Here is a 26,620-nt window from a genome sequence, read left to right on the forward strand (position 1 = left end):
TTGCTTAATCTGTCGCGTGCATCGAAATACCTTAACCCACACTCGACTCCCGATGATGCATCGTGTCTGCCTGCGTTCAGCCATCTAACGTCTGTCTCCTCCTGTCCATCTGTTCACATTGCTGCTGTCTTTGTGCGTACACGTGACCATCGCTGTCCGCTGCTGTGTTAAACCTCTGTAAAAAAATATCTGCCCATCCATCTGGCTGGCTTCTTGGTCACTGTGTCCTGTCTGTTCTTCATTGTGCCCGTTCATCTGCCCATTTGTCTGCCTTTATCACCTTGCCCAATTCATCCAGTCTAGTCTATCACATTCTGTCCAGTTGTCACTCTTGTCCATTTTATGCACAGACACTCGCTCACCGGTCCTTTTTCTGGTTTTGTCCACAACCTGTTCACCACCCATCCATCCCATCTCTATTTAATGCATCATGCTAAGCCTTTTCTATAAGAGTTAACAATAGCAGTAACATTGGTTTGACAAGCTTAATGTGCAATGCTATTTATGAAGAAAATGTAAAATTAAATCAAATTTTGTCCCGAAAGAAAAAAAACAATCACCATCACAAATGTCATGCCAAGCGTATCTGCACCTCTGATTAGCATGGATGGCTATGTACGGTGCGAAATAAGTTCAACATACAGCAGCTTTGCCCCAAATTTTACAACTTAATGTAGATTTCGATTTAAAGCTTTCGTGACTGCAGGGATTCATCTTCTTGGTTCTTTCGGTAAAGTCACGTAGAAGGGAAGTAATAAAATAATAAAAAAAATTATTATGTTTTATTTTTATTATTTTATTACTTCCCTTCTACGTGACTTTACCGAAAGAACCAAGAAGATGAACTTAATGTAGCTTTTCCAATCAAGCATTAAATGATATTAGTGTGGTTATTGCATCTAATACTGTAACGTGTGGTGTGGGTGAGATGGGTATCATCTCAGTCCACCTGGGACGTGTTTTGTGTAACTTTTAACAACTAATACCATCATCAAGGTGAAACTGATGTTGTTAAATCGAATACAGATTTGATCAGAAGAGCTACATGCTAAAAAAGGACATTTTCAGTGCCAGGCACCTATGAGGTCTTTGAGTGAACATACGAAACATTGAAGGACTGCAGACCTCCGTGTGAGACCAAAAGGAAACCAACACTGACATCGTCGCCTAACAGGCGATGCACATTGACGACAGCACAATCTACCATCCTAAACATGTCCTCCTCACTGCTTTCAACAGGCAGGGCCTAAAGGACTTTGCTTTCAAGTTCCACCTTCACGACGAGCGGTGGCACATCGACAATAACCCTCACAGCTGGTCACGTGACGCTCATCGTGCGTAAGCCCCCCAAACACATTTCTGCGGAGGGAGCTGATAGGAACGTTGGGTTGCTCGGTCAATGGCCAGGGTCAACGGCGGCGTGGTGTATTCCGCAAATATGCCCGACTGTGAGGGCGGGCGCAAGCTGGAGTGAGTAGGTTAAACGTTGAGTATAACCCCACCCTCCCCACCCAGCCCCTCCCTCCCCACCCAGCCCCTCCCTGCACTACGGACGGACGGACAGAATAATCCCCTGTGGGCTGGTGTAACCAGGAGGTTCCTACCAGTAATAAGGGAAGGCCATCACCACCTGTGCCACTCACCAGGCCTACACATGTGGGTGACTTCAATAGCCACACTACACACAGTGGGGCTACTCGGAAAATTCTGACACTGCTTATATATGACCCGAAAGAGGCGAGCACATTTCACTCAACCCAAAGGAAAAAAATGACTAGAAACCAGACTTAAGCTTGATCTCAAAAGGACAAGAACGGACGGCCACTAATTGCTTCGTGGATTTATTATCCGACACACTGGTGTGCTGAACTAGTAATGAATCGGCATGTTTTCTTTACGTGACAAACCTTACTAATTGGCTGTGTGGGGTGGTGGCAGGGTTGAAAGACACATTTATATATTTACGCGATCTAACCCCAAAAAAAACCTATTATGGATGAGTGTCTCGAATACAGAAAGTAAAAAAAAATTAAGCAGCAAGAGAATGACTGGGACAAGTGGTGATAATGTACGGATTAATGTATGTATGCTGAACTTCTTTTGCACCGTACGTAGCCAACCGCGCAAATCGGAGATTCGGCGGACTTGCCCGCCGGCTTTCGTTCGCCAACGTTCTGCAGCTCATCGAGTTGGATGACTCTGCCTCGCCGGAGGAGATTTCTGCAAGCTGGCCATGACTGCAAAAGAGCGTCATCCCACCAGCTAGGGCCCCACACGCCGTCTGTGATCGACGCTCATCCCAGCACCACCCGGTCGGCTTGGAGAATATCCAAGAGACAACTCTGGTGATTTGGACACGTCTAGAACGGATCCGATTTCATTAAAAAAATCAAACATGATGTTACACGCGCAAGCAAAACTCAACAAAAAAATAGAAAAGGCCAAAAATGTGCCGGATTGGGGCGGTGAAAAATCATCTCGAGCAAAATGGGCGACAAGAAAGCCATGAAAGCTGGCTGGTGCGAGACGGGAACAGTGGACAGAGGTCAATCGGCCTGACTAGGAGGGACGCAAAGCAAGTAAAATGATCACACGCTGTACTCTGACGTGCTGCGTTCACACTGGAATCGAGTAGGAAACCACTCCGATAAAGAGTTTCTTGCATTGACGGTCTTAACAATGTAGCCGATGAATCCACTGATAACAGAAAGTGAAGCTCCAGGATGACGGGCAGTAGTTGGACCCCTCTTTGGCTCTGTGGTGCTCACCACTGGGCAGTGTTTTGTTTTTTTGGCAAAGATGAGAGCCCCGTTGGCGATCACGGAGCCTCTCCAAATAAGACTTGCGGTAAAAAGGAGAAATATAAGACGAGCTCAGCGCAGGTATGGAAGTGGGGGGAACAAAAATAAAGACAAGCCATATATACGGCAATAACCAGAAACGGAATTGGGTTAAATAAACGGAAATTAAATATCCATAATACAGTTTTTTTGGGGTTAGATCGCGTATATATATAAACGTGTCGTTAAACACACAATCATTTATTCTCTTAACACCGAAACCTTTCATCTTCATGAATGCCAGTAAACTTTCAAAGCTTGCCCTGTAAATTCTGCAGGAAATTAGCAAAAGTACATCCTCTTCTGTGAAGTGGATATTAGCATGAGGTGGTATGATTCTGAACGTGTCAGTTTCAAAGCCGAGAGATACTGGATTGCTAAAATGTCACGATACATTGACAGACATACACGTCTCCTTTCAAAGCAAAATATTCACAAATACAATTCATCATGCGTCTGCGCATATTTTCCAACATTTCTTTTTTACACTTTTAAACACAAACTTACGCGGACGCACTCACCCCGTCATCTTCGTTTTAACGCTGGCACGGTGGCTTCTTATTAAAGGCAGGACCCCCCCCCCCCATCTTCCTGACACCGATCGAGGCAATTGAATCACTGCCACGCACCTCACTCTTGGGGGGAGGTCACACGCCGAGATACAAAACGCCTGCGCGTGCTCTGTCGTGAGACTTGTGGAGGAAGGGAGCAAGTGCCCCCCACCACCACCACCCCCCACCACCACCACCCCCCACCACCACGCCATCAAGGATGCCGGGCAGGCACCTAACGGTGGTAGGAGGCTGCGTTAAATGACTCGGTGGGAACAGAAAGCAATTGGCACTGCAAAGCCCGGGAGGCAAAGAGAGAGGGTGGGTGGGGGACTCGTTTGCTCGTGGAGCGCTTTTAATGAGTCCAATGCCAGTCGATGATTGCACGGAGGTAAAAAATAATATATAGAAATATTTGGCATCTCGTGGCTCTGAGGGAACGCAAAGAGGCGGGTGGGGGGGGGTTGAAATGCGTCACGTTCATAGCTAAAAGGGTGCCCCCCTCTGCGAGACAGTTAAGGGTGGCTTTTGAGGGCGCGAATTAAATTGGGTAAATTTTGGCTGCATTGTTTTTCAAGAATAAAGAAAAGTGCAGCAGTCTCTCGATTATCCGCGCTAATGACGGGGAGGAGGGCGGCGGATAATCCAAAATGGCGGATAACCCAAAAATATACATTTTCTGCGGATCTCTATGCCAAAAACCACTAATATAGGAACACATTATGTAGGTTAGAAAACACACTTGCCGGCTCCCACGCAGAACACTCCACCCACGGCGTGCATAGCAGAGCCACGCCAATCAACATCAATCAAACTCCACCCACTGTTGTAAAGATATACAACTACCGTACTATACTGTAGAGGTGATCACGTGGCATTTCGGATTATCTGGAGCGCATATTTGTTTGGTTTAAGCACGTGATTCCTAATACACATTTCCAAGAATAACAATGCATAACTGTTTTGGGATGATTAATGTTAAAATTATGTCAAAATCTCAGGTGCGCGGTTAATCCGCAAATCGAATAAACCGCACGCGGATAATCCGCAAATCAGATAAACCGCACGCGGATAATCGAGTCTACTGTATTCTTTGGGTCTTTCGGTAAAGTCACGTAGATAGGTTCAAAGAATTTCGATTTAAAGCTGTCGTGACTGCAGGGATTCATCTTCTTGGTTCTTTCGGTAAAGTCACGTAGAAGGGAAGTAATAAAAGAATAAAAATAAAACATAATAAAAAAATGTGTATTTTTTATTATTTTATTATTTCCCGTCTACGTTACTTTACCGAAAGAACCAAGAAGAGGTTGAAAGAAAATAACAAAAAACTACGACGTTTCGATCGCAACACAAGCGGTCGTCATCAGGAAAAAAAGGGAAAGAATATGAATTCCTGCAGGGGAAAAAACTGAGCTCACGAATGTTATAATACGGACCGTCTTTCGCACCATACGTAGCCAACCGCGCTAATCGGAGGTGCGGCGGGCTTGCCCGTCCGCGCTCGTGTTCGCCAACGTTCTGCAGCTCATCGTCGATTTAGAAATGCCGATGGGATGACTCTGCCTCGCCGGGGGAGATCTCCACGCGCTTGTCGAGCTGCTGCTGCTGGAAGAGAGACGTCATCCCACCAGCTGGGCCCCACAAGCCGCCTGTGATCTACGCTCATCCCAGCACCACCCGAGGCCAGCCCGGCCGATTTCAAGCAGCTTGGAGAATATCTTAAGAGGGAGACGACTCTGGTTGACTTGGACACGCGTAAAGAACGAATCCCGCAAAAAATACTCGGAGGTGCAACATATTTCCGCCACACTGAGTCGGGCAGGAAAGCTGCCATATATTTTAAGCCAAAAGGGTGCATCCATATTTCATGTAGAGTTGTCAGTATCGCAGCATTTTACGACTCAAGTTTGAATAATGTATACATCACTTTGTTGAAAATTTCGTGTTTTGTTACACTGACTTTATGAACGCGTAATTTCTTGTTGCGGAATTCTATGTTTAGTGATACCTAGTACGTGGATGTCATGTACCAAGTTGCGACGTGGTGGCTGAGCGTAGAGAAGGCAGTGGTCGGCATTCTATGGAATGACTGCAGACGTCACTAATCGCAACCTGGAAACTGACCCCAGCAGTGAAGCTTTCAGGGTTCAACCAACCACGTAAAACATTGAATAGCCGTCGACTGCTTCAGGTAAGAACTAGAGAAGAAGATGTGGACACTTGTGCCACAAGTGGAACACGAGGAGCAGCCCAAATGGTGACTGTGGCCACCATCCAAGTCAGACGATCGCCCACGTACCGAATTCCTGCCCTTGAGAGGTCCATTCCCGGTGGTATCGCAAACATTCACTCTGCCTCACCTGAAGCCGTGGAATGGATTGCTAACCTCAACATCAAACTAGAACCGCTTCCCCAGCCATACGAAGAAGATTGCACGCTAAAATTGGTAACCTCATTGAAAACTTTGGTGTCAAATAGCTTTCCTAAGCAGATGACACCCTACTCTTCACCTCCGTCGATTCCACCGATGCCTCTCGATTTGAGAGGCTATCAGAGTGCACTGCCGCCTTGCAGCAGTGGTTCTGGGTCCTGATCTCTCAGTGAATGGTTCCAAATCTAAAGCCATCCTGATCGACACCAGGCAGCATCTCACCAAGCCCACGCTCGTTTCGAGCATATTAATCGCTGGCTCCACTAATCAAATTTTCTAACCACATGAAGTTCTAGGGCGTGAGGTGTTTGACAGTTACACCAAACACATCGTCAGACCTCGCAACTCCTACCACAGGGCTCTCCCATCATTTACGTCCCCTCATCACCACCGACGTCACATACTCGCCTGCAGCACGGTCGGATTCTCGCCTCGATTATTGCAACTCTGTACTTGTTCAACAATCATCCCTCCCACCCGCGCGTTGTCCTCGGTGTCTGTCACCTCAGCTAGATTCCTTCAGCTCACTTCCGCTCCTTCCACTTGCTTCCCGTCACCAAGTGTCAGCTTCAAAATCAGCTGCCTTTGCCACCGCGCCTCGATTTTCAGTCGTCCACCTTATCTCTCTTCGCTCCTGTCGCACCACACTAAGGCTCACAGGGGTATTATCTGCAGCGGCGCCGCAACTGACAACCTCCTCCTCTACACCAAGGGCAAGGACCGTCACTGTCAGGAATTGTTTCTCCCTGGCAACGCCCGCCATCTGGAACCCAGCCATCATCGTCCCCACTGCGCATTCGCAGCAGCAGCTTTCAATTTGCACTGAGAGCGGCATTGCAGCGGTTACCGCACTGCGCTATGAACCCGGCGACTCGAGGTCGATTCCTGCTCAAGGCCTACACGAGTTACGATTATCCGAATCGGTCCTCTGCCTCCCATAGGTCGACTCAGCCTCAAATGAGTACCCGGTGTGGTGTGTAAACATCGCCACTAGGGAGACAAAGGTGGTTGGGCATGGTGCTGGCCACCCACACACTCCTGTACCGTTCCGGCCTTCATAGGTGCTCGCTAACAGCACTTGCCCCAATAATATGTTAAGGCTACACAGGGGATCTTTGTCTCCATTATGTTAGTGGGGAGTCAGAGGCAGTCGGGCGTGGTACTGGCCACTCACCCCCTGGTGTACCGTGCCGGCCTTCATAGGTGCTCGCTAACAGCACTTGTGTTATATCATGTTTATATTATGTTAGCCGTGGCTAGGACTCAAACTCAGGTGGCTATCTGAATGTAAAGCTTACTACTAACCAAAATCAAACTTGGCTTTAACTTATATAACCATTGAATGTGCAAGGAAATGCTCCATCGTTCCCCTTTATATAAAGCACAAGTAATAAATAAATTTTAGCGGAGCCTTGGCTGTAATCTCAGAACATCTGCCCATGCAAACGCTGCTGAGAATTTGCACCAGTTTTTTTTTCCAAAAGTGTCACATTATCAGCTCTCGCCATCTGCAAGTCTACAATTTGAGGAACGTGAAAAAATATACATCTGGGTCAACGTGTCCGCGAATGGCCCCAACCCAACTTGGCATATCCCAATGAGACGCTTCTGGGCAGAAAATTTTAAATTGCTCATGTTTCATAGCACGGGTTAGCGGCCTACCTGAGAGCAATGCCGTGCCAGGAAGGGGGATGGATGGAATGGGGGGAATTGCCCCAACTGTAGTGCTAGAGGTGACCCAACCTCTTAAAACAAAGCGCCTAAACATCTCTGGTTGTTAGTGTGGGTTGAGGTTTATGGGAAGCCGTTCTCGCCGCTCACACGTCAAGAAATCCGCTGTACAGACAATAATCTCACATCCACAAGGTGAACACGACTGTACGCAAAAGACAAATTATATATTTTAACTCTTACATTTGTCACTTATCACGTTTCCCATGTAAAATTAATTTCGTGTGGGAGAAAAGCTAAATTTTTGCGATAAAAAAACATCTGCTTGGAAAAGTGTAGGTGGCGATATTTTCACACGTGCATTTTTGTTTCCCTCTGTGGTCTAATTTTCGTGCGGGGTGTTTGGTTTGAGGCGTTTGTGCATTAAATCTGTCAAGGTGGCATTAACAAATAATTGCACCTTTAAGTTCTCACATCAGGGCAGCTGTTTACATGTTGAACGTAGAGCAGGCAAGTGACTTATCTGTTTCATAATTCAAGCAGAGATGAGCGTTGGGGAGCGGTAGCATCGTGGCTAACAAAGGCACCACCACTCCTTTTAGCGAGCAGAGGTCTCCTCAATTGGTCAAACTGCCGCAAGTCAAAAGCTGGCAAATATAAAATGTCAAATCAATCCGTGTTATAATATTCAAACCAAATATACTTGTATATCTTTAGCGTACCTGTATGCATTTGCATAAAGAATACGTATGCGCGTACAAATTGCATACATGTATTTACACGTGTGTATCATTCACCTGTACTTTCCATGGCTTTTTACTTCCTTCTCTTCAGGCAAGACGATCTCTAATTGGATATTGTACGGTGCCTCAAAAGGAACACATGTCTCTCTTTCAGTCTCGAAATGCTGTTGGCTATAATTATGCTGGGATGTGTGTCTGAATTAGCAGATGCATACAGCTGCTATTTTTTATATTCATTAGGGCGACACTCAACATTTTTCAACATTATTTCCCTGGCTTTAATAATTAGCTGGCATGCAGCCAGAATGAGATCGGAGTGTTTGTAAACGCATTAAGGCTGCAAAACACTGGGATGAACTCAAGCTGTTCTTGCAGCCGGTCGCGTGTTCCACTTAAGTGCAAGCTTCTGCATTTACCAGCAGAACGCGCGGTCGATCAGCAGAGCAGCCTTCCACATGACCTCACTGCAGCGGTATTTGCGTAGTTTTGCAACAAAACAAAAACATAGCCGAGAGCAAGAGAAAACATATCTAAAGATGAGATTTCAGACCTTGGACTAGAAAATAATTATGATACGTTTTAACTAAATATATAAATGAATATTTAACATCCGATAGCATAAAATGTTCACAGAGCATACAAATTAACCATGAAAACATATTTAGCGCCGACCTCCTCATTTGATCGCGAGCTGCCAATCACAACAACTGTAACCTATGAAGCACCGCATTCCAAACGGGCAAGCTTCTCTCGCACGCACGCGGCGTGGTGCGACGGGATGTTGCACCTCGGCTCGTTAGGGGTTTTTTTTTAAAGCGACTCGCCGCCCGGTCCGCCGCTCGAGCTCTGGGGGTGACCTCACTGGGACGAGCCGGCCGCAGGGGAGGCCTGCAGCAGAGCTCGCAGCGCCTCCGCGCCCACGACCGGTGCGGAGCACGAGCTCCCGTGGCAAACGTACGCCGTGGCCTCTCCGCTGAGCTTCTCCAGCTCCGCCAGGAATGGCAGCCGCCGGTACGAGAAGCTCTCCGGGCGCCCGTCCGCCATGATCAGCACCTTGCGCGCAAGGAGGGAGAGGAAGCCGGCGTTCAAAATCAGATGTTTACACTGGGAGGAATCCGATTAACTATAAAGTTACTTTTCACAGATGTCCAGTACGGGGCGGGTCAGAACGTTACAACAGCGAACAATGCAAAAACACGATAGGAGTGCAAAGTATAGGAAAGGTAAACAATATTCTTTGGGTCTTTCGGTAAAGTCATGTAGATAGTACTCTTTGGTTATTTCGGTAAAGTTATGTATAAAGATAAAATAATAAATTAAATAATAGCATACGACGTTTCGATTGCAACACAAGCAATCATCATCAGGTATAAATGAAATAGCAACAAAAATCTAACCAGAAAACTATAGACAGACATATAAGCAGACAGATATCACCAAGATACATAGAGAGAGAGTAACACATAGGCACATAGAGGGAGATCGTCTCTGTGGCAAGGCCTTAAATAGACAGAGGGGGGCGGGGGCGGAGAGAGGGAAAGGTTAGAGAAAAAAATAACATGTCAATGAGTACGGCGACGCGTGGTCAAGTACGCAAGCTTGAACATTAGGAAAGAGGGAGAAAGAACACACTAAATTAAATAACCTAGCAAAATATCGAAATGTTATGTAATACAACACAGAGAGTCGGTCAACACACAATTAACGCATAGCCTGGTCGATTACGTATTTCAAAGATTGCTAAGTTAGAATTTAAGTGTGAAAATTCCAAAGAGAGACAAAACATAAAACAAGAGGAACGGAGACACACAGACAGAGCAGAACATAAGAACGACAAAAAACGAGTGGAGACAGAAAAAGCACACTAATACACAGGCAGAGAGAGAAAAAAAAAACCCAGAGGGAGAGAAAAAGATAAACTTGAAACTTCCCCGTAGAAGTGGTTCGATCTTAATTCCTGCAGTCACGAAAGCTCCAAATTTAAGATCATGTAGATAGGTTCAAAGAAAATAACCAAAAACTATAACGTTTCGATCGCAACACAAGCGGTCGTCATCAGGAAATGGGGGTTAGCTTCTAAAGGCAAACTGTTTATAAAGGTTTGAAATGGGCATAGCCTAAATGTCAGCAGCATGGGCGGGGCAGCCAATGTTAATGTCAGTGGTGGGCGGCGACCGCAGCGGTGGAGGGTTTTCCACCAATTGAAGGGCTGCCAGGTAAAAATTCACATGTTAATGTAAGATCGGTGAGCAGCCTCCACGGCGAGCGCGCTGAGGTAGCTGTGTGAGTGTGAGAGATTAGCATGTTAATGGAAGATCGCAGAGCCGAAAATAACAACTAACAATGGAAGATGGGAACATCACAGCCAGTTATGACTTTAACTGGTTGATAACGTCCTTCCAATGATTGCTCAGTTTGTTCCCATCTTCTCGGTTGTAATTGTGTCTGTATATATGGATGGCTTCATGAACGAATCTTTGTTGATAGCCAGTGGGTTTGCAAAGTACCTTCGTCTTAGAGAAATCTATTTCGTGTGAGCCCACCACATTAAAACAATGATCAGCCACGGCCGAGGTATTGGTCCTACCATACTTCAGATCTGCCTTATGGTCACGAACACGGTCCGAGACATGTCGCTTAGTTTCCCCAATGTAACTACTGCCGCAGACACAGCTTAGTTTGTAGACGCCGGGGTATTGCATGTCAGGCGATCGCATCCTTGACAGATGGGATCAGATCACACATTTTATGTATTGTGTTAAATCGAACCTGGATCTTGTCTTTGCTCATGATTTTGGAAATATTTTTGGTGACCCCTGCTATGTATGGGAAGGTGATGGTTTTGATTGGGTCCTCAGATGGTTCTTTCCCAACGGTTGGGGTGATAGCTCTACGGATTGTGTAGTCTGAATATCCATTCATCCTGAGAGCTTGGTGTACGTGTTCCAGTTCACTGGCTAGGTGATGATGGTCGGAAATACATCGAGCTCTATGGTGTAGAGTTTTGATGAGGGAATTCTTCTGGGATGGATGGTGGTGGAAGTCAGGTTTTAGATAGGCATCCGTATGGGTGGCTTGAACCTATCTATGTGACTTTATTTAAAAAAAGACCCAAAAACCCAAAGAATATGAATTCCTGCAGTCACGAAAGCTTTAAGTCAAATATAAACAAATCACGAAAAAATAAGCAAATAAAAATATCTTTTTTTATCTTAGCAGGTAAAGCGCACTGAGGTATTAACTTATTTTGCAGAAGCGACCTGGCCACAAATTATAGCTCAACAAAGTGGCTTAACACGTGGAAATGTATAGCAACAAAATAAACTAAAATAATCTCAACGGACTTTTTTTTTAATATGGAGGGAAAAACCAGAGGACCCCGAGGAAAAAAATTCCACGCGAGCCTTTGCATGCGGCTTCGCCAACACCATGGAATGCCCTCCAAACCAGTGGTTGGACAAAGCGAGCTCACTCACCATGTTAGGTCTTCTCTAAGGACTCACACCTGTTACGCATGCAGGCCTACACTCCCCACGTATGACCCAGTGGACTCTGTAGTATTTATATTGACCAACTTCGTGCATGGGTGCACTGAGATCCCTCCATGAATTGCCCCTCATATGTCATCTGTTATTATCCGCACTGTCATCTCACGTCAACACAATTATAAAGGGCGCAGGCCTGCCGTTTTATTGCTCTTGTCGCTGTTGGCGGTATTTTGGCCTACTCTTCCACTTTGGCCAGGTGAGCCCAATTCTTAAATATTAGTGCTGGGCTGTTCGTGCAGTGATTGCCTTTCGTATCCCAACAATTAAACCGTGGGCGATTTCGGCGGGAATCACGATTCTTCCATGGCTGATTCCTATGCTAAATACTCCGTTCACTCGATGGGATTCTCGCGGCAATTCGAAGAGAACTGCCACGCGGTGACACTGATTTAGCAAATTCTGTATAGAATAAATTGCCAATGGCCCAGAGAAAACACTGGTGAGTCCACAATTCCCATGATCTCACAAATCCAATTAGGGACTGTTTTCTATGCCAAGAATTCCATGGTAATGTTTTTAACCAGGGGATTGTGTGAATCATCCATCTGTAACGGCTATAGTTACAAATTCTACAACAAAGAAGGTACATATTTGTAGATAATTATTGGTGTTTGAAGATTTTATTAAAAACACATTTTTCTTAAATGTTACTCAAAGCTATGGAGGCAACATCCCAGCAGTGCCAACAGGAGCCACATGACATTTTGTTCCACAATGCCTTCGGTCAGCAGGGCATCGCCTTCATGGGGTCAGGGTGCAGCCCCGGAAGTTGACACCTCAAAACTACTTTGCAAAGGAATTTTTCACTCGCGACGGAACATGACGGAGCTCCTTCAAGCTCTGCACAGAATAGTTTGCTGAAAGCGACTTACATGTGTGCACTAAAACGTGTATTACTCAGCAAGCCTTGACCTAATGAAACAAAAGAATACATTCTGTGGTTTTTTTGGAGTGCAGTAATTAGTGACAGCTGGATTGAGGCCAGCAGCTCGGACAGTTTAGGATGAATCATCGGTGACTGCCTGGATAAGACCCCCAATGATTCTGTGTGTGCTGGCTCGGTGTTCTTTCTTCTGTTGCGACTCAACACGGGCCCAGTAGAAAGCACCGGTCACAGTACAAGAGGGGGGGTTGGACGGTGGTGGATGGGAGGAACAGAAACTTCGCCATGGACTTAACGAGGGGGGGGGGGGTGGGGGACATTCAGGCTCTCTCTGCCCCACGCACGTGGGGACGACAAGCGAGAACGACGTGAATGGGGGGGAAGATAACTATAATGGGGGTAGAGAAGGAGGCAGTGAAATGGTGGGCGAGGGGAATGGATCTGTGTTCTGAAACCCGGTGATTTTCCCTTAGTCTTTATTATTTTGATAAAATCGTTTATAACACATAGGCTTGCACGTATTATGGAAAATATTTTTTTCTATTTTCTATAGGAGCCCGGTTACAAAGTGTGAGCGATGGGGAGAGGTGGGGGTACGGGTATTCCGCGGGCGAAAAAGCCCGAGTGCTGGTGCCCACGGGGGGTACGGGAGAGGGTCGGTGGCCGGGCTCGCTGCCCTACTCCCGTAGGGGCCGGCGTTCAGGAACGTCGAAGCGCTCATGCTTTGAATAATTAAACAAGTCAAGGTGTTCTTCTGCTGAAATTTCCATGGGCTATGGGGTGGCATTGTGCTGTAAAAAAAAAATCCACATTCCTGCGGAATGGCAAAATCTCTCCAAATGACAATTATTGCTGAATTTCCAGAAGGTGAATCGAAGATAGGCTGAGTAAATCCACAATCGGGATTTGAACTTGCTACCTTAATATCAGTTACACACAACTTTCAACTTTGCCTCCTGGGTTTATAACAGTGGCTTAATCATGACTATGATATTGAAGTTTTAAGAAGAACGTTTTCATTTAATATTCGAAGCTCCGGTTATTCCTTGCAGGAGTCCATTCAAATTGAGCTCCGTAAGTGGAACAGTTAACAGGCAGTGCAAATGTGGTTTTCCTTCGGTGTTGAGGTGGTATCTTACCTTATGCGGGAGGAAGGTGGAGTTGACACAGTCCAGCAGAGCCTGGGTGTCCTGCGCTCCTCGGTCGCCGCGGATCACGACCTGCATCAACACGTCATGCCCGTCGATCCATCACGCCCATGCGTACACACAGCCTCAAGAGTGAAATCCCCACGATATTGGCGAGATTGCTGTTGGTCCTGAGCCGTGGGTATACATTCTCCTTTCCAATGGTGGGAACCGTTCTCTCCGTAGGGAAACTGCTGTTGACTTCCCAACTAAGTGGTGCGGCTTCAGCAGGCGGTGCTCATTTCACTGACCCCGGATACAAGACAGCAACAATACCACACAGATACACAAAGTCATCTGCTATCAGCGTTGTGTATTAAGGTGGTAAACGTGCAAAATACAGGGGCCTGCGAGAAAGAAAATCAGGAGACACAATACGCTATCATGGTGGTATGTTTGTGGCGAGTCATCATTTGGATGACCATCATTCTGAGACTCAATTGCCAATCTCCAGTCACTGAGCGAGGCGACGCTTTTGCCGTCAGAACAGCTCGTTTCCTAACCACGCGGGTGCACCACCTGCGTGAGCGCGCGGTGATGCGCCAGCAGGACGGCCGTCATCTCGGGCAGGGCGATGGGCGCCCGCTCCAGACGAGGGCCGAACGCGGTGAGGAGCCGAGCGGCGCGGTCGCTCAGATCCGGGCGTCCCGCCAGCGCCGCCAGCCGTAGGAGGTTCCCCGCCGACACCGAGTTGCCGCTCGGCTCCGCGCCGTCCTGGTCTGGAGAGGGTCAGCGGTTGCGGGAGCGCGAGGAGTCGGAGGTGTTTGTTTAATCCCGGCGGAATACGATGAGCTGTGAAGCACGTTTATTTCTCTCGTAGATGTCTAGTAAGGATGGGGGGGGGGGATGGCTAAGAAGGTTACAACAAACAATGCAAAAAACCGATAGGAGTGCGATGTATAGAAAAGGTAAGCAAGTCAGAAAATATAAGCAAGTGAAAATCGATAAAGTATATGCGTACAAATTGCAAAAGTACATCAATTCCCGCCGATTGTTCAACACTAACTGCAAGCTTGGGCAAGGCAGGCAAAACACACGTGCGAGTTTGGCGCTCACCCTCCTTCATGCGCAGCAGCGGGCCCGGGTGCGTGGAGGGCGTCGTGAAGTACCCGTGACCCTCGTCGTCCCAGAACAGGAGGTCCTGGCGGCCCTGCAGCCGCTCGGCGAGCTCCAGCCAGCGCGGCTCCAGGCCGGCCTCGTGCACGTCGAGCAGGGCGCGGATCACGCACGCGTAGTCCGCCAGCAGGCCCGGCACGGGCGCCGCGCTGGGAGAGGCATGGGGCGGACAGCGTCGCGACTCTCAGCGACGGGTTACATGGCCGCCCCTGCCTGCCTGCCTGCCGTACGGATCTCCAGCAATTATCACGCAGAGTACGAACGACTTAGTAGGACCGATTCACCCCCGGGTTACTCTCCATAAGCAAGTCGCTCTCTAAGACCAAATCACTCTGAATGCCCTTTGTTTCATCATATTTCGGAAGCTAAGCAGGCTGGAGCATGCTTAGTATTTTAATAGTGTATGGGACACTGCATGAGAATGGCTGTTGTTTTAGGCTCGGACTGAATGGTGGCCAGAAAATGGAACTCTAGCAAATTATTCTTTAATTTAACTGTGCTCTGCTTTGAGTGCTGCTCCGCATTACGTCATGGGATTTTCTCCGGGTACTTTGGTTTCGTCTCACGTGATGAACAATAATTAAGATGGAATGGTCAAACATTTCCTTGCCGGGCTGTCCTGAAATGAGTCTTGAGACTTTTTGAGGCCTACCCGGGCAAATAAAAGGCATTATGAACGTAATTTAACTATTTAACACTAATATCATCCATGATACAGGTTTTTTTGGGGTTAAATTGCGTAATAATTTACACGATTTATACAGGTGTTTTTGGGTTAGATTTATATAGGTTTTTTTGGGTTAGATTTATATAGGTTTTATGGGTTAGATCGCGTAAATATTTACGTGATTTATATAGGTTTTTTTGGGTTATATTTATATAGGGTTTTTGGGTTAGATTTTTGTAGGTTTTTTGGTTACATTTACATAGGTTTTTTTGGGATTAGATCGCGTAAATATTTACGTAAATATTTACGTAAATATTTACCCATAAAAAGACCTGTATTATGAGTAATTTAACTATCTTCCAATTTTTTTGCCAATATGAATGTCCCTCGCCACAGCATGAACTTTCGTAGCCAAATTATCTCTGAATCTATAGTCCTACACTGTTTAAAGTAATGGTCTTAGCTTTGTAAAATTAATTGAAATGTATTACCAGTCTTTGTATATGGCTACAAATCAAATACAATCTGAATCCCTGTACAATATACGGAGAGAGATGGCTTCAAGTCCTGAGTCTTCAGAGTGAGCGTTTCAATCTCTTGTTGTTACTTAGCATAGCAAAAGTAGATTCAACACATTATTGGATTAATATTGTATTGTTTTACATGCCGTGACTAATGATGATGTTCATACCATATACATAAACCTCCATAAAAAATACGACTCGATCTAATTCCAATGCATCACAGCATCAAGATTGAGGATACGGTATATCTCGAGCATTTTTCCGCTGGGTTGGGGAGTAACACAGCCTTTTGGGGCTCGCTTTTATTTGAGAGCTTCATGAATTCCATTTGCTCTTGTACTTGTGCGCACTGGAGATTGTAAATTGGGTCAAACGCCCTGGGGTTAAGGGCTGGTGTTGCACGCGATGTCGGGAGTTAGTTTTGTTACATAAGAGCGTCGACGCGGCAGGCAGAGCGCAGAGACATTTGAAATGCCCCATTTATGCACGGCGGGTGAACGAATGATTTACGGCCGCTTCATTGATTTGATGACCTTTACACAACCAGTGTGATTCCCCATCTCTTTAGCCACGGATACCCGGTTACATTCACCCGGCACGTTTCGCCAGCTGCCTTTGCTCGTTGGCTTTCGCCCACGCACCACAGTGGGAGTTTGTCAGGAGCTGACTTCAACTGCCTTTGAGGAGCTAAATTCAACCCCTGGAAGGTGCCACATTGGCCTGAGAACGGAAAGGTTCAACACGCGGCCCAACCTGGACAAGCATCCCTTGGAATTAATACGGGGTCGGATATTAATATGAAATTGTAACTGCATGTATGTAAAGTGAACGTCTTTTGCACCATACGTAGTCGATCGTGGTAATCGGAGGTGTGGGAAATTGAGTGACATGTTACAAATGCAATCATTCTAATGTCAGTTGTTGGTCAAGGAAAGCCTCAATGAGTCTCAAGTAATCAATGGCTGCACCATCATCTCCCGCTCACCTCACATGCCATGGGTAGTCTCCCATCCAAGTTCTAACTGGCCAGAATTTGGGAGGAATTATACAACACGGGCACGTAGTCGTGAGAATGGTGACATCACAAGGTTGTCCACTTTACAGCTGACAGTGTACTTTGGTAATTGCACACTCGGCAGCAACTATCATAAAACCAACGACTCTGTCAGCTGATCCAGAAGTGCACAGATGGTTGGGCTACTCGGCCAGCTGGTAGAGAACCGAATTAATATCAGTCTTGTGCTCGGACTTAAATCACCAAACAGTGTGGCCAGCAGAGGCACAGATGTGACCACCCACTGAATGATGTGGGGAGGTTTATTGTGGGATCGCAGAACAGGCAATGATTGCTTGCGTGTGAATGGCTGCTATAGAAAGATAAAGTCAGAGACTTAAGAAAGACCTTTATGGTAATTTAACCATTGATGCAGAGGTGTAGAGAGTCAAGTTCATCAATAACACTGTGGCCTTAAAAATAAATTGTATATCGACGACATTTAAGGTAATGGCCCTTCTTTATTGTACATAGAGAGGCCATTATCTGAAACGTCGCCTATTATATACGTTTATTTTAATTTGTTAATTGTGCTTGCGCACCATTGCCATTAGCACAGCATCATCAAACAATTTTCAGAAAGCCCGTGGTGTGATCTGTGGATGTCTGCTTTTGAGGTTGACACGAAGTCAAGGTGCGTGCCGAGCAAGGATTGTCTGCGCTCACATCTGCTCAATGTTGTTGTCGGGGCCCTGGTAGGCGCTGTGGGTCAGGTTGCCCGTGACGGGGTCAAACAGGTGCACCGTCACGAACTCAGCCGCCCGCTCGGCACGCCGGACCAGCCCCGCGTCTCCCAATGCTCCGCCAGCGCGCGCAAACCCAGATATCATTAGCCCTGGGGCGCAGTGACAACAACAACAACAACCGCCATTCATCACCAAGCGGCGGTGACATCACCACAGGGCTTGTGCCAGGCTACGTGCACTTTAAGGCCACGTGAAATGTCGAACAACCGCTGGCAGGTCACGTTACAGGCCCAGCTGCCATGGGTTGATTGACTCAGATGATTGGCCGATGCACCACCTGTGCCCCCTATGTCATCAGTGACACACATACACACACGATCCTCCCTCCAGCTATCTTACAATGGTCAGTCACCTCGAACCACCGTGAGCATGACTATCACTTCAGTTGGATATATAATTACTCTATTCATTAATATGTATTTAACGTATCCATCGGTCAGAGTGGTCGTGTAGTACTAGCAGTGTGATACAAACCCTGTATCTGGAGTTCAATTCCCCACCATTTACTAACTGCTAAAAGGCTCTACCAGAATTCAGGAGTAAAGGTGCAGTGCTGCAATTGCCTGCTCACGCCACTGCTGATAGAAGGGGCCTCCACTAGAGAGCTCTAGAGGGCCTCTGGAGAGGATTAGAGGAAGCAAATTAGGTTCCATGGAAGGCACGGTATTTTAAACTTCATAAAAAAGTATCTGGTAAGTGTGGCGTGGTAAACTGCTTTTTTAGAAACATGCGTTTAGACTTATTAGAGTATATGGCTTCTATCAATGTCCACACGTCGTTGAGCTATCATTTGTGGCCAGGTTGCTTGGAGAAGAAGTGCTACACAGCTCAGTGGGCCTGACCTGGTAAAATAAAAAAAATGTCTAAACGTCAGTTCAAGTTTAAATTACTCTTAGCTGGAAAACTCTGCGGTGAACCTTTTTTTATTTATCGCCAATCGCAGCCTCTGTCGGCACCGCAACCCCCACCGTTCCACGCGGCGATCATCTTGGTGTCGCGGTGCGGGCGAGGCCGGGCTGCTCGCGCCTCCAGGAGCTTCTGCCGGCAGAGCGCCAGCGCCTCCGCCAGCGCCGCCTCCGTCACGCCAAAGCGGGCGGCCGTGAGCGCCGCGGAGTAGCGCACGCTCAGCACGTTCTGTCCGCTCAGCTCGCCGTGCGGGTCCTGCAACATGCCAGCCGACGCGCGCAGACTGTGGGCGAATCATCCCCACCCACCCCGCCCCCCCCCAAGTCTCAAACAAACGCGTTTCTTTTACCGCTGCTTTTTGTGTGTTTAGTTTGTCGTCCTTCCCCCACACACCTCCGAATAGCACGGTTGGCTACGTACGGTGCAAAAGAATTTCAACATACACACAACGTGTAATATTTCTGAGCGGGCTCAAATGTAAAGCACGCTCATCAGATCACTGGTTCAAAGTTTTGTTACATCTGTTTACGTGTTAAACCAAACAACTGAACTTGCAGCCCTTCATATATCCACTGCCGGATGAAGGCCTCCTCATGCCGTGTCCATTTGCAGGAGTTGTTTGACCATACTTCACCATGCTGGTCAGTGCGAGTTGGTGATGAAAGCAGGGGGAGGGTTCCAGGAATAGTTCGGATATCACTCACTATTGATGTTCGTCGCGGCCGGTGATCGAGCTCAGACTGTCAGCACGTGAACCACTGCGCCACCGCTCTCTCTCCTCGCAAAACACCACATCGGGTCTTTCCCCCGATGACAACGACGTCTACGACAGCGGCGGCGGCGGACTTGCCTGCGCGCGGAGGACGTTGCCAGCGTCCTGCGTGCCGTAGTGGTGCATGAAGACGTCGGCCAGCATGGTGCCGTCGGCGTAGCCTGGCACAGGGTCGCACAGGATGGTGCGCAGCTCGGCCGCCGTCCACACGTAGAAGGCGCCCTCCCTCTTCTCCCCGCTCACTCCGGGAGCCAGCGAGTCCGCATCCTCCGCACTGTAGAAGCCCCCTGACTGCGCGAACATGGGGCGCAAGCGCACGCGAGTCTCTCGCTCGCTCGCTCCGAGCACACGTTCGCCGCTGATGCAAATGAAGGGCTACATCTGGAACAGGGGGATCGCTCGCTCGGGGTGGCTCTGCGTGAAGTTTCAATGACACGCACTGCGTGGAAACAAAAAGTGAAGCTCTCGGCATTATGCTGGAAAGCACCAGTTCAGAAAAACTGCACTGCGGTCAATTTGTCTTGGGTCACCATCAATAAATTGAGAAAATGTGTGATCAACCGACAGGCAGGAGTGAAACGAGGATAAAACTGTAGAGCGGCTTTGTCCACATTAGGACTCATCGTTACAGTACAGTAATGAACGCACACTGCTGCCATCTGCCTCTGGGAGACTATGACTGGTGATGGCTTTTCCCATCATTTACAGATTTGAGTAATGGCACACGACATAGTCATACAAAATATGGGGAAGATTAGAAATCACATTAGCCAGAGAGACAAAGTGTGCAGGCTGCAAACAAATAACAGTGTGCTAGATAGCGACCTATCAATATGGAAGTCCCAGAAGACTTTGCATGTCAAGGTGATAACAAGCCTTGCGTATAAGATGGACACAACCCATGATTGCCATTCTCCAGCCACACTTGGCAAACTTAAGTTTTAGTCGTTGTTCTACTGCAATTTTATTTAAAAAAGCTAAACTTTTCTTGTCAATGGTGCTCTCATCCACGAGTCTTGCTATCAATGGAATTCAGTAACCCACAGATCCCCGAGGAGATTACAGATAACGTGGGCCGAAAGTAAGAGAAGAGTCCGTACTGTGCCACTCTGGGTGACGTTTAAAGCATTCTTTAAATTGTTTATACAGTATTTCCACAAGCTGCCCTACCTGTAATAAACTATGTGGTTGAACAATACCTGTTCTCCTGCGCAGCATTGCGATTCAATTCGGCATGGGCTTTGAGTGGTGCTTAACTCCACGGGAATCGATGGTTAAATACATTGAGAATAAGGTTTTCACTTTTTTCTGGCAACAAACAGGTGTGAAGATGTTAAAACGCCAAACTGAGACCTTTTACATGGAATCATGTCTGCATTAACCACAAAACTTGTGGTCAGAGTGCAAACAAAAAACATACTCTGATAATATATGCATTGTCTTTGAAACTGAATGGTCCACACCAGAAACAAAAGGCGTCCTCTGGTCTAACACCGGTTTGAGACGAGGCTCAAAAGAAAGCTGTCTCTGGTGTGGACCAATCAGTTTAAAAGACAATGCATTTATTATCAGAGTATATTCTTTGTTTGCATTCTGACTACAAGTATTGTGGTTAATGCAGACATGGTTCCTTGTAAAAAGTTTCAGTTTGGTGTTTTAACATGTTAACACCTGTTTTGTTGGCAGAAAAAAAAGGGAAAACCTATTCTCATATTTTGGTACTGGCAAAGGAGGTCCCATGATGGTTAAATACATTCTTTAGCAGCATTGAAGGCAGCACTAGATCAGTGGTTCTCAATCGGGGGTACGTGGCAATGTCCCAGGAGTTGCGCGAGGTGGTTTATAAATGTGTTAAATTATATCATAGATGAGTTATTGGTGAATAATCATGCATGAAACTGCCTATATAAAATAACTATGGTAACATTTTTATCCATATGGTAACCTAGCACGATATAAAAGTTCTTGAAAATCATTTATCCTAAACAATGCGGGTTTCCAAGAGTAGCCAGCGAGCACGAACAAATTACGTCACGCGTGCAGAGCGTCCGTTGAATTTTCTTTTACTCGCTCACAGTTGGTCGCTAGTTAGGATACCTCACAAAATGGACAATTTGGTTAAATATTGACGTTCATTATTCATCCATTTATTTCTCAGAACCGTGTTGGGTCAGGAAAAAGGGGGTACTCGGTTGAAACTAGATTCAACTCGGGGTACAGGTTGAGAACCACTGCACGAGATACTTGGGTACCTGTCCATTGTTCAGGATTATACCGTGACCCTTACAAGGCCGAACATGCCCATGAAAATTCATGACTTGAACCCATTCGCCTCCATGTCACCTACATTTTCCACCATCGTTTTTCTCCTTTTTACAAAACCATTCCCAACTTGTAACTGCAACAAAAAAACCCCATACGATTAGCATTTCAGTTACTTATTAACCTTTGTAACTTTGTTTTATTTAAAGGTCAATGGGAACTGAGCCCTAACTTTGTCTCTGTACGGTGAGATGGACTGAAGTGCTGTGACTGGCGTACTAATTCACGTACAAGTTCCTTACGATGTAAATGTACCATTGGAACCTCATTTGCCAGTAACAAAATATGATAATTGTTTTTTTTACCCTTTTATCTGGCAACAAAACTGACACCTTTTTTTACAAGGAGTCATGTTTGCATTGACCACAATACCTGCAGTCGCAATGCAAACAAAAAACATAACTCTGATAATGTATGCACTGTCCTTGAAATTGATTGGTCCACACCCGAGACAGCTTTCTTTAGAGCCTAGTCTCACATGGTGTTGGACCAGATGACCAATCAATTTCAAGGATAGTGCATACATTATCAGAGTTATGTTTTTTGTTTGCATTCCGACTGCAGGTATTGTGGTCAATGCAAACATGACTCCTTGTAAAAAAGGTGTCAGTTTTGTTGCCAGATAAAAGGGTAAAAAACCAATTGCGATGTAAATGTATTCTTACAGTTGACGGTGGCCACTTTTGCAGAACTCGGCCGTGTTTAAAAAAAAGGCACCGCGATCTGGTCGAAGGAAATTAAATGTGAAAACGCAAATGTTTACTTTCACAATTTCTCTGCAGTCGCCAGTCATGGCGATGTAAAGTTGTGGGGTTAACTATCGATATCACACGATGGTCATATCTGGTCATATCTAGACTGAGAGAAACTGAACCAGGGATTTCATCAGTGTTGGCTCAGCAATAGCATTAGTCCCCTTCACCTATCCGGCTATCTCCACATCCTCCTCACTCTCGGATGCCAGCGCATTCAATTAACTGCACGAGCGTGCCCCTAGCCACGCCGTCCTGCTGTGTAACCAGGGCAGATCTTAAACCGAAGATGGTTGAGCTTCATTAGTGCTTGGATGGACAACCAATGATGCAATATTAGTTGTGAGCGAATGGCATTAGGTGCTCAGTTGGGGGCAACGTGTTAGCCCGATGGCACAAAACAGTGTCAGGGGTTGAAAGTGCAGTTTTTTTTTTTGGCATGAGATACATCTTCGATAAAAATTCCAGCAAAAACATATGAATGTAAAATTGTACTCCCGGACTCAAACCATCTTTGTTAATCTCCAGCGGAGACACGGCCGCAAGCTGGCATTCATTTTCTTTACACCGAAGGGGTGGAGGGGCCGAGTCGATACGAGACCCAGGGTTTGAATGCGCTGCTGAGATCGAGCGCTCCGGAAGGGGTTCTACAAGTGATGTACCGACATATTTTGGGGGCGCCTGATAGCCGTGTCCTCCAGGAGGGACCTGCGGAAATTCAAGCGCACCTCTTCACGAATCAAACTTGTGAAATCCTGTTCTTGCTATAGCCGTTGAGGGGCACAGGCAGCCGACTGGGATGCTTGTCACGCCGGTTTTTCGTAGGCTGTCGTACACAGATATTTAATCAAGTCTTCTTCTCTTCTATGGGTCTATCGGTAAAGCCACGTAGATATAAAAATAACAAAAAATAAGTCTTCTTCTTTCATATGGCTGATGCAGATGCAGAGCAGCAACTTCACATTCAGGTCGTCAAGTCAGACAGCCGCGTCAGCAGCAGTGGAGTGTATCGCTGTGATGTCTCCTTTGTATTTGTGGATCGGGAATTGCAGTCATACGTTGTACGGTCTGGTCTGGATGACCGCAATCGCACATCGGAGAGTTTTTCATTTTACATCTGTGCATCAGGTATCTGCACTTGCCATGGTTTGTATGGATGCGGTTTATGGCAGACCGTGGAAGATAAAACTCTTCTGCGTTGAGTCTTTCACAACAAGGCGTTTGCGAGTTATTTTCAACTTCATTCAGTGTAATCAGTGACTTGTCGAAGTGAAGACTGTTTTAGCTGCTAAACAGATAAAGAATGAGGTGATTCAAGGGCCGCAACCCTTGTGTAGCTCACCATGGCCACGTGGAACGGAGTGAAAATAACCTAAATGTCTCCACACTCAAATGAGCATTGGGTGGTGCGTACAGCCACTGGCAGCCATCAGCCAGTGGTGTAAATTCCACAATACTAAGGTGGGGACCATGTTCTTCAGAAGACAACCACTCCTCACCTCCTACAAAGTGGGTTTCATTTCAGTCACCCGGGAGGGATGATGGGCTGAGTTGATCCCTGACTGGGATTTTAACTCATGACCTTTCCCTATGCGAATCATCGCTTGCCACTGTGCTGTCCGGCTGAATACTAAATGGAGTAGCTCGTTTGAATGCACCCATGTCTGTGTGTTTACGCCACCGTTCTTCGCTCATTTTCAGAGGGGGGCCTCTTTCGCCGATAAGACATCACCGGTGTGAGGGCCGTCGCACATTTGAAACCGTTGGGTTTGACAGCACGATGGGTCTTCTCACTCTTTGTGTATTGTCGGGGGCCGCACGCCAGGGGCCGCACTAAAGGCCACAATGAAAAATACTGGCTTAGGCGCAAATCCGAATGTATAGAAAAAAACACGAGGTTTCCCTTGAAAATTAAGAGTCATAATTAAGAATCAATGAGTGTTTGTATGAGTCGGGTAACTCACCGTTTTACTCAACAGAATTGTTTCTCTTTGAGGGCCGCAACTGGTGACGTGTGCTGTGATTTTCACGTTGTTTTTACAGCCTGTCATGGTTTGGATGGAATTCATCGCGTGCGCACCTTATCACGGTGAAAATCATTCAGATCAACGGTCTGCACTTGCATTGTCTGCCACAGGAGCGTTTCTCAACTTCATTCCAAACGCAGATGTCCGTGATTACCAACCATCAGGTGCGTGCAGTGTAATGTGGATTACCGTGGATTGCTTTACGTGTGAACAGAAAAAGGATTGGTAATCTGGAGAAAGTGGGCCATGGCGGGCCGCAAGGACTGACGTTGGGAAACACAGCGCCCGAGCACGCTCCACACACACATACGCCTCCTCCGACACGCGGGGGGCGGAAGTGGAGGGGGGGTGCGGTGGTGGAGGGGGGGCGGTGGCACACGCACGGAGGTGCTGCGCTGATTCCTGCAATCCACAATTCGTTTCCCCGTCACTCACAGCATTGGCCTGGAATTCCTTTAGGTTGACCGCACTTACAATGAGTAACCCCCCTCTCCCCGATGAGGTGTGTGTGTGTGTACATTAGTCACGGTGGAGACACAAGTTGTGTTTCTGGGAACGCCACTCACTCCCTCGTGTGCATCGACAGCCTCGACAGGTGCCCCCCTCCCTTCACCTCCCCCCCCCTTTCGCAGTGCTCGTTTTCAACACGCCGCGCACGTTGGCGCGCGGGCGCGGTGCTGAGACGCACGCGACGATGTGACCCCGCTGCGCGACGCGTCCTCCGAACGGCTGTTTACGCTGGGTTTTGCTGTGGGTCCGTTTTCTTCAGTCTGAGGTGACGAGAAGAAACTGTTTGTTGGGCGTCGGTATTTGGTTAACCCGGGCAAAGGTAAGCACCTGCACACACACGGGCAGAGAGCCCGAAGGCACGCTCGAGGCCCCCCCATTGCACACTCCGTCAAATGTGTCTTATCTCACGCATGGGCATTTGATGAGGCTTTACGATGTCACAAACAACCCCGTGGGCGGCGCAGTTTTGGTAACTGGCCGCGGTTTCCGAAAGACGATCTCACGACGACCCAATTCTACCGACTCCAATGAGAGTTGTAACGGATGTTAAACGGCACGTAGGCACGAAAGTCTTGGGAGCGGTGGTGTTGAGATCACGGCACGACGATGCAACTCCAGAAACTTGGGTTTGATTCCAAGTCAAGCACAGTCTCCTGGGTGGCGATTACAGCAGAAACTTGTTCGGGACCTCTACATCATTAGACCTCCTTTGCCAGTACCAAAATATAATAATAGGGGTTTTCCCCTTTTTTCTGGCAACAAAACTGAAACCTTTTAAAAAAGGATACATGTCTGCATTAACCACAATACTTGCAGTCAAAATGCAAAAACTAAAAATTATCATAGTGTGTTTTTGTTTGCATTTTGACTGCAAGTATTGTGGTTAATGCAGACATGAATCCTTGTAAAAAGGTTTCAGTTTTGTTGCCAGAAAAAAGGGGGAAAATACTATTATTATTTTTCGATTTAAAGCTTTCGTGACTGCAGGGATCTATCTTCTTGGTTCTTTCGGTAAAGTCACGTAGAAGGGAAGTAATAAAATAATAAAAATAAAACATAACAAAATAATTATCACGACGTTTCGGCCACAACGCAAGCAGCCGTCTTCAGGTGGAAAACAGGTCTGTCGAGAAGGCAGAGTCATTCAGACTCTGCCTTTTCTTATTTTATTACTTCCCTTCTACGTGACTTTACCTATTATTATTGTTCTGGACCTCTCCGTAAGACCTCGCACAAACCGTTCAGCGCACGACACAGCGTGCCACATGCAGTGATGGGGAGATAGAGACGGATGAAGGTGCTGCGGAATGCCGCAATGTTCTTCGCTGTGCTTAACAAATAGATCTTCGAGCATAAAGAGCGGATGCCGT

General features: G+C 46.8%; 1 protein-coding gene across 4 annotated transcripts in view; it reads right to left on the reverse strand.

Moving 5' to 3' along the window:
• Positions 1 to 3,606: 3,606 nt before the first annotated feature.
• Positions 3,607 to 26,620, reverse strand: part of SPATA20 (spermatogenesis associated 20) — a 108,792-nt gene continuing 85,778 nt past the window's right edge. For all 4 annotated transcript variants that reach the window (XM_078872905.1, XM_078872904.1, XM_078872903.1 and 1 more), the window contains exons 10-16: positions 19,718 to 19,930; positions 18,930 to 19,122; positions 17,882 to 18,050; positions 14,911 to 15,119; positions 14,374 to 14,573; positions 13,807 to 13,887; positions 3,607 to 9,289 (exon numbers count right to left, since the gene is read on the reverse strand). In XM_078872905.1, the coding sequence (XP_078729031.1) occupies positions 9,095 to 9,289; positions 13,807 to 13,887; positions 14,374 to 14,573; positions 14,911 to 15,119; positions 17,882 to 18,050; positions 18,930 to 19,122; positions 19,718 to 19,930 (1,260 nt within the window). In that variant the 3' untranslated portion in view covers positions 3,607 to 9,094. The remainder of the gene's footprint in view (positions 9,290 to 13,806; positions 13,888 to 14,373; positions 14,574 to 14,910; positions 15,120 to 17,881; positions 18,051 to 18,929; positions 19,123 to 19,717; positions 19,931 to 26,620) is intronic.

Source organism: Lampetra fluviatilis, chromosome 35, assembly GCF_964198595.1.
Source record: "Lampetra fluviatilis chromosome 35, kcLamFluv1.1, whole genome shotgun sequence".
Classification (NCBI taxonomy): domain Eukaryota; kingdom Metazoa; phylum Chordata; class Hyperoartia; order Petromyzontiformes; family Petromyzontidae; genus Lampetra; species Lampetra fluviatilis.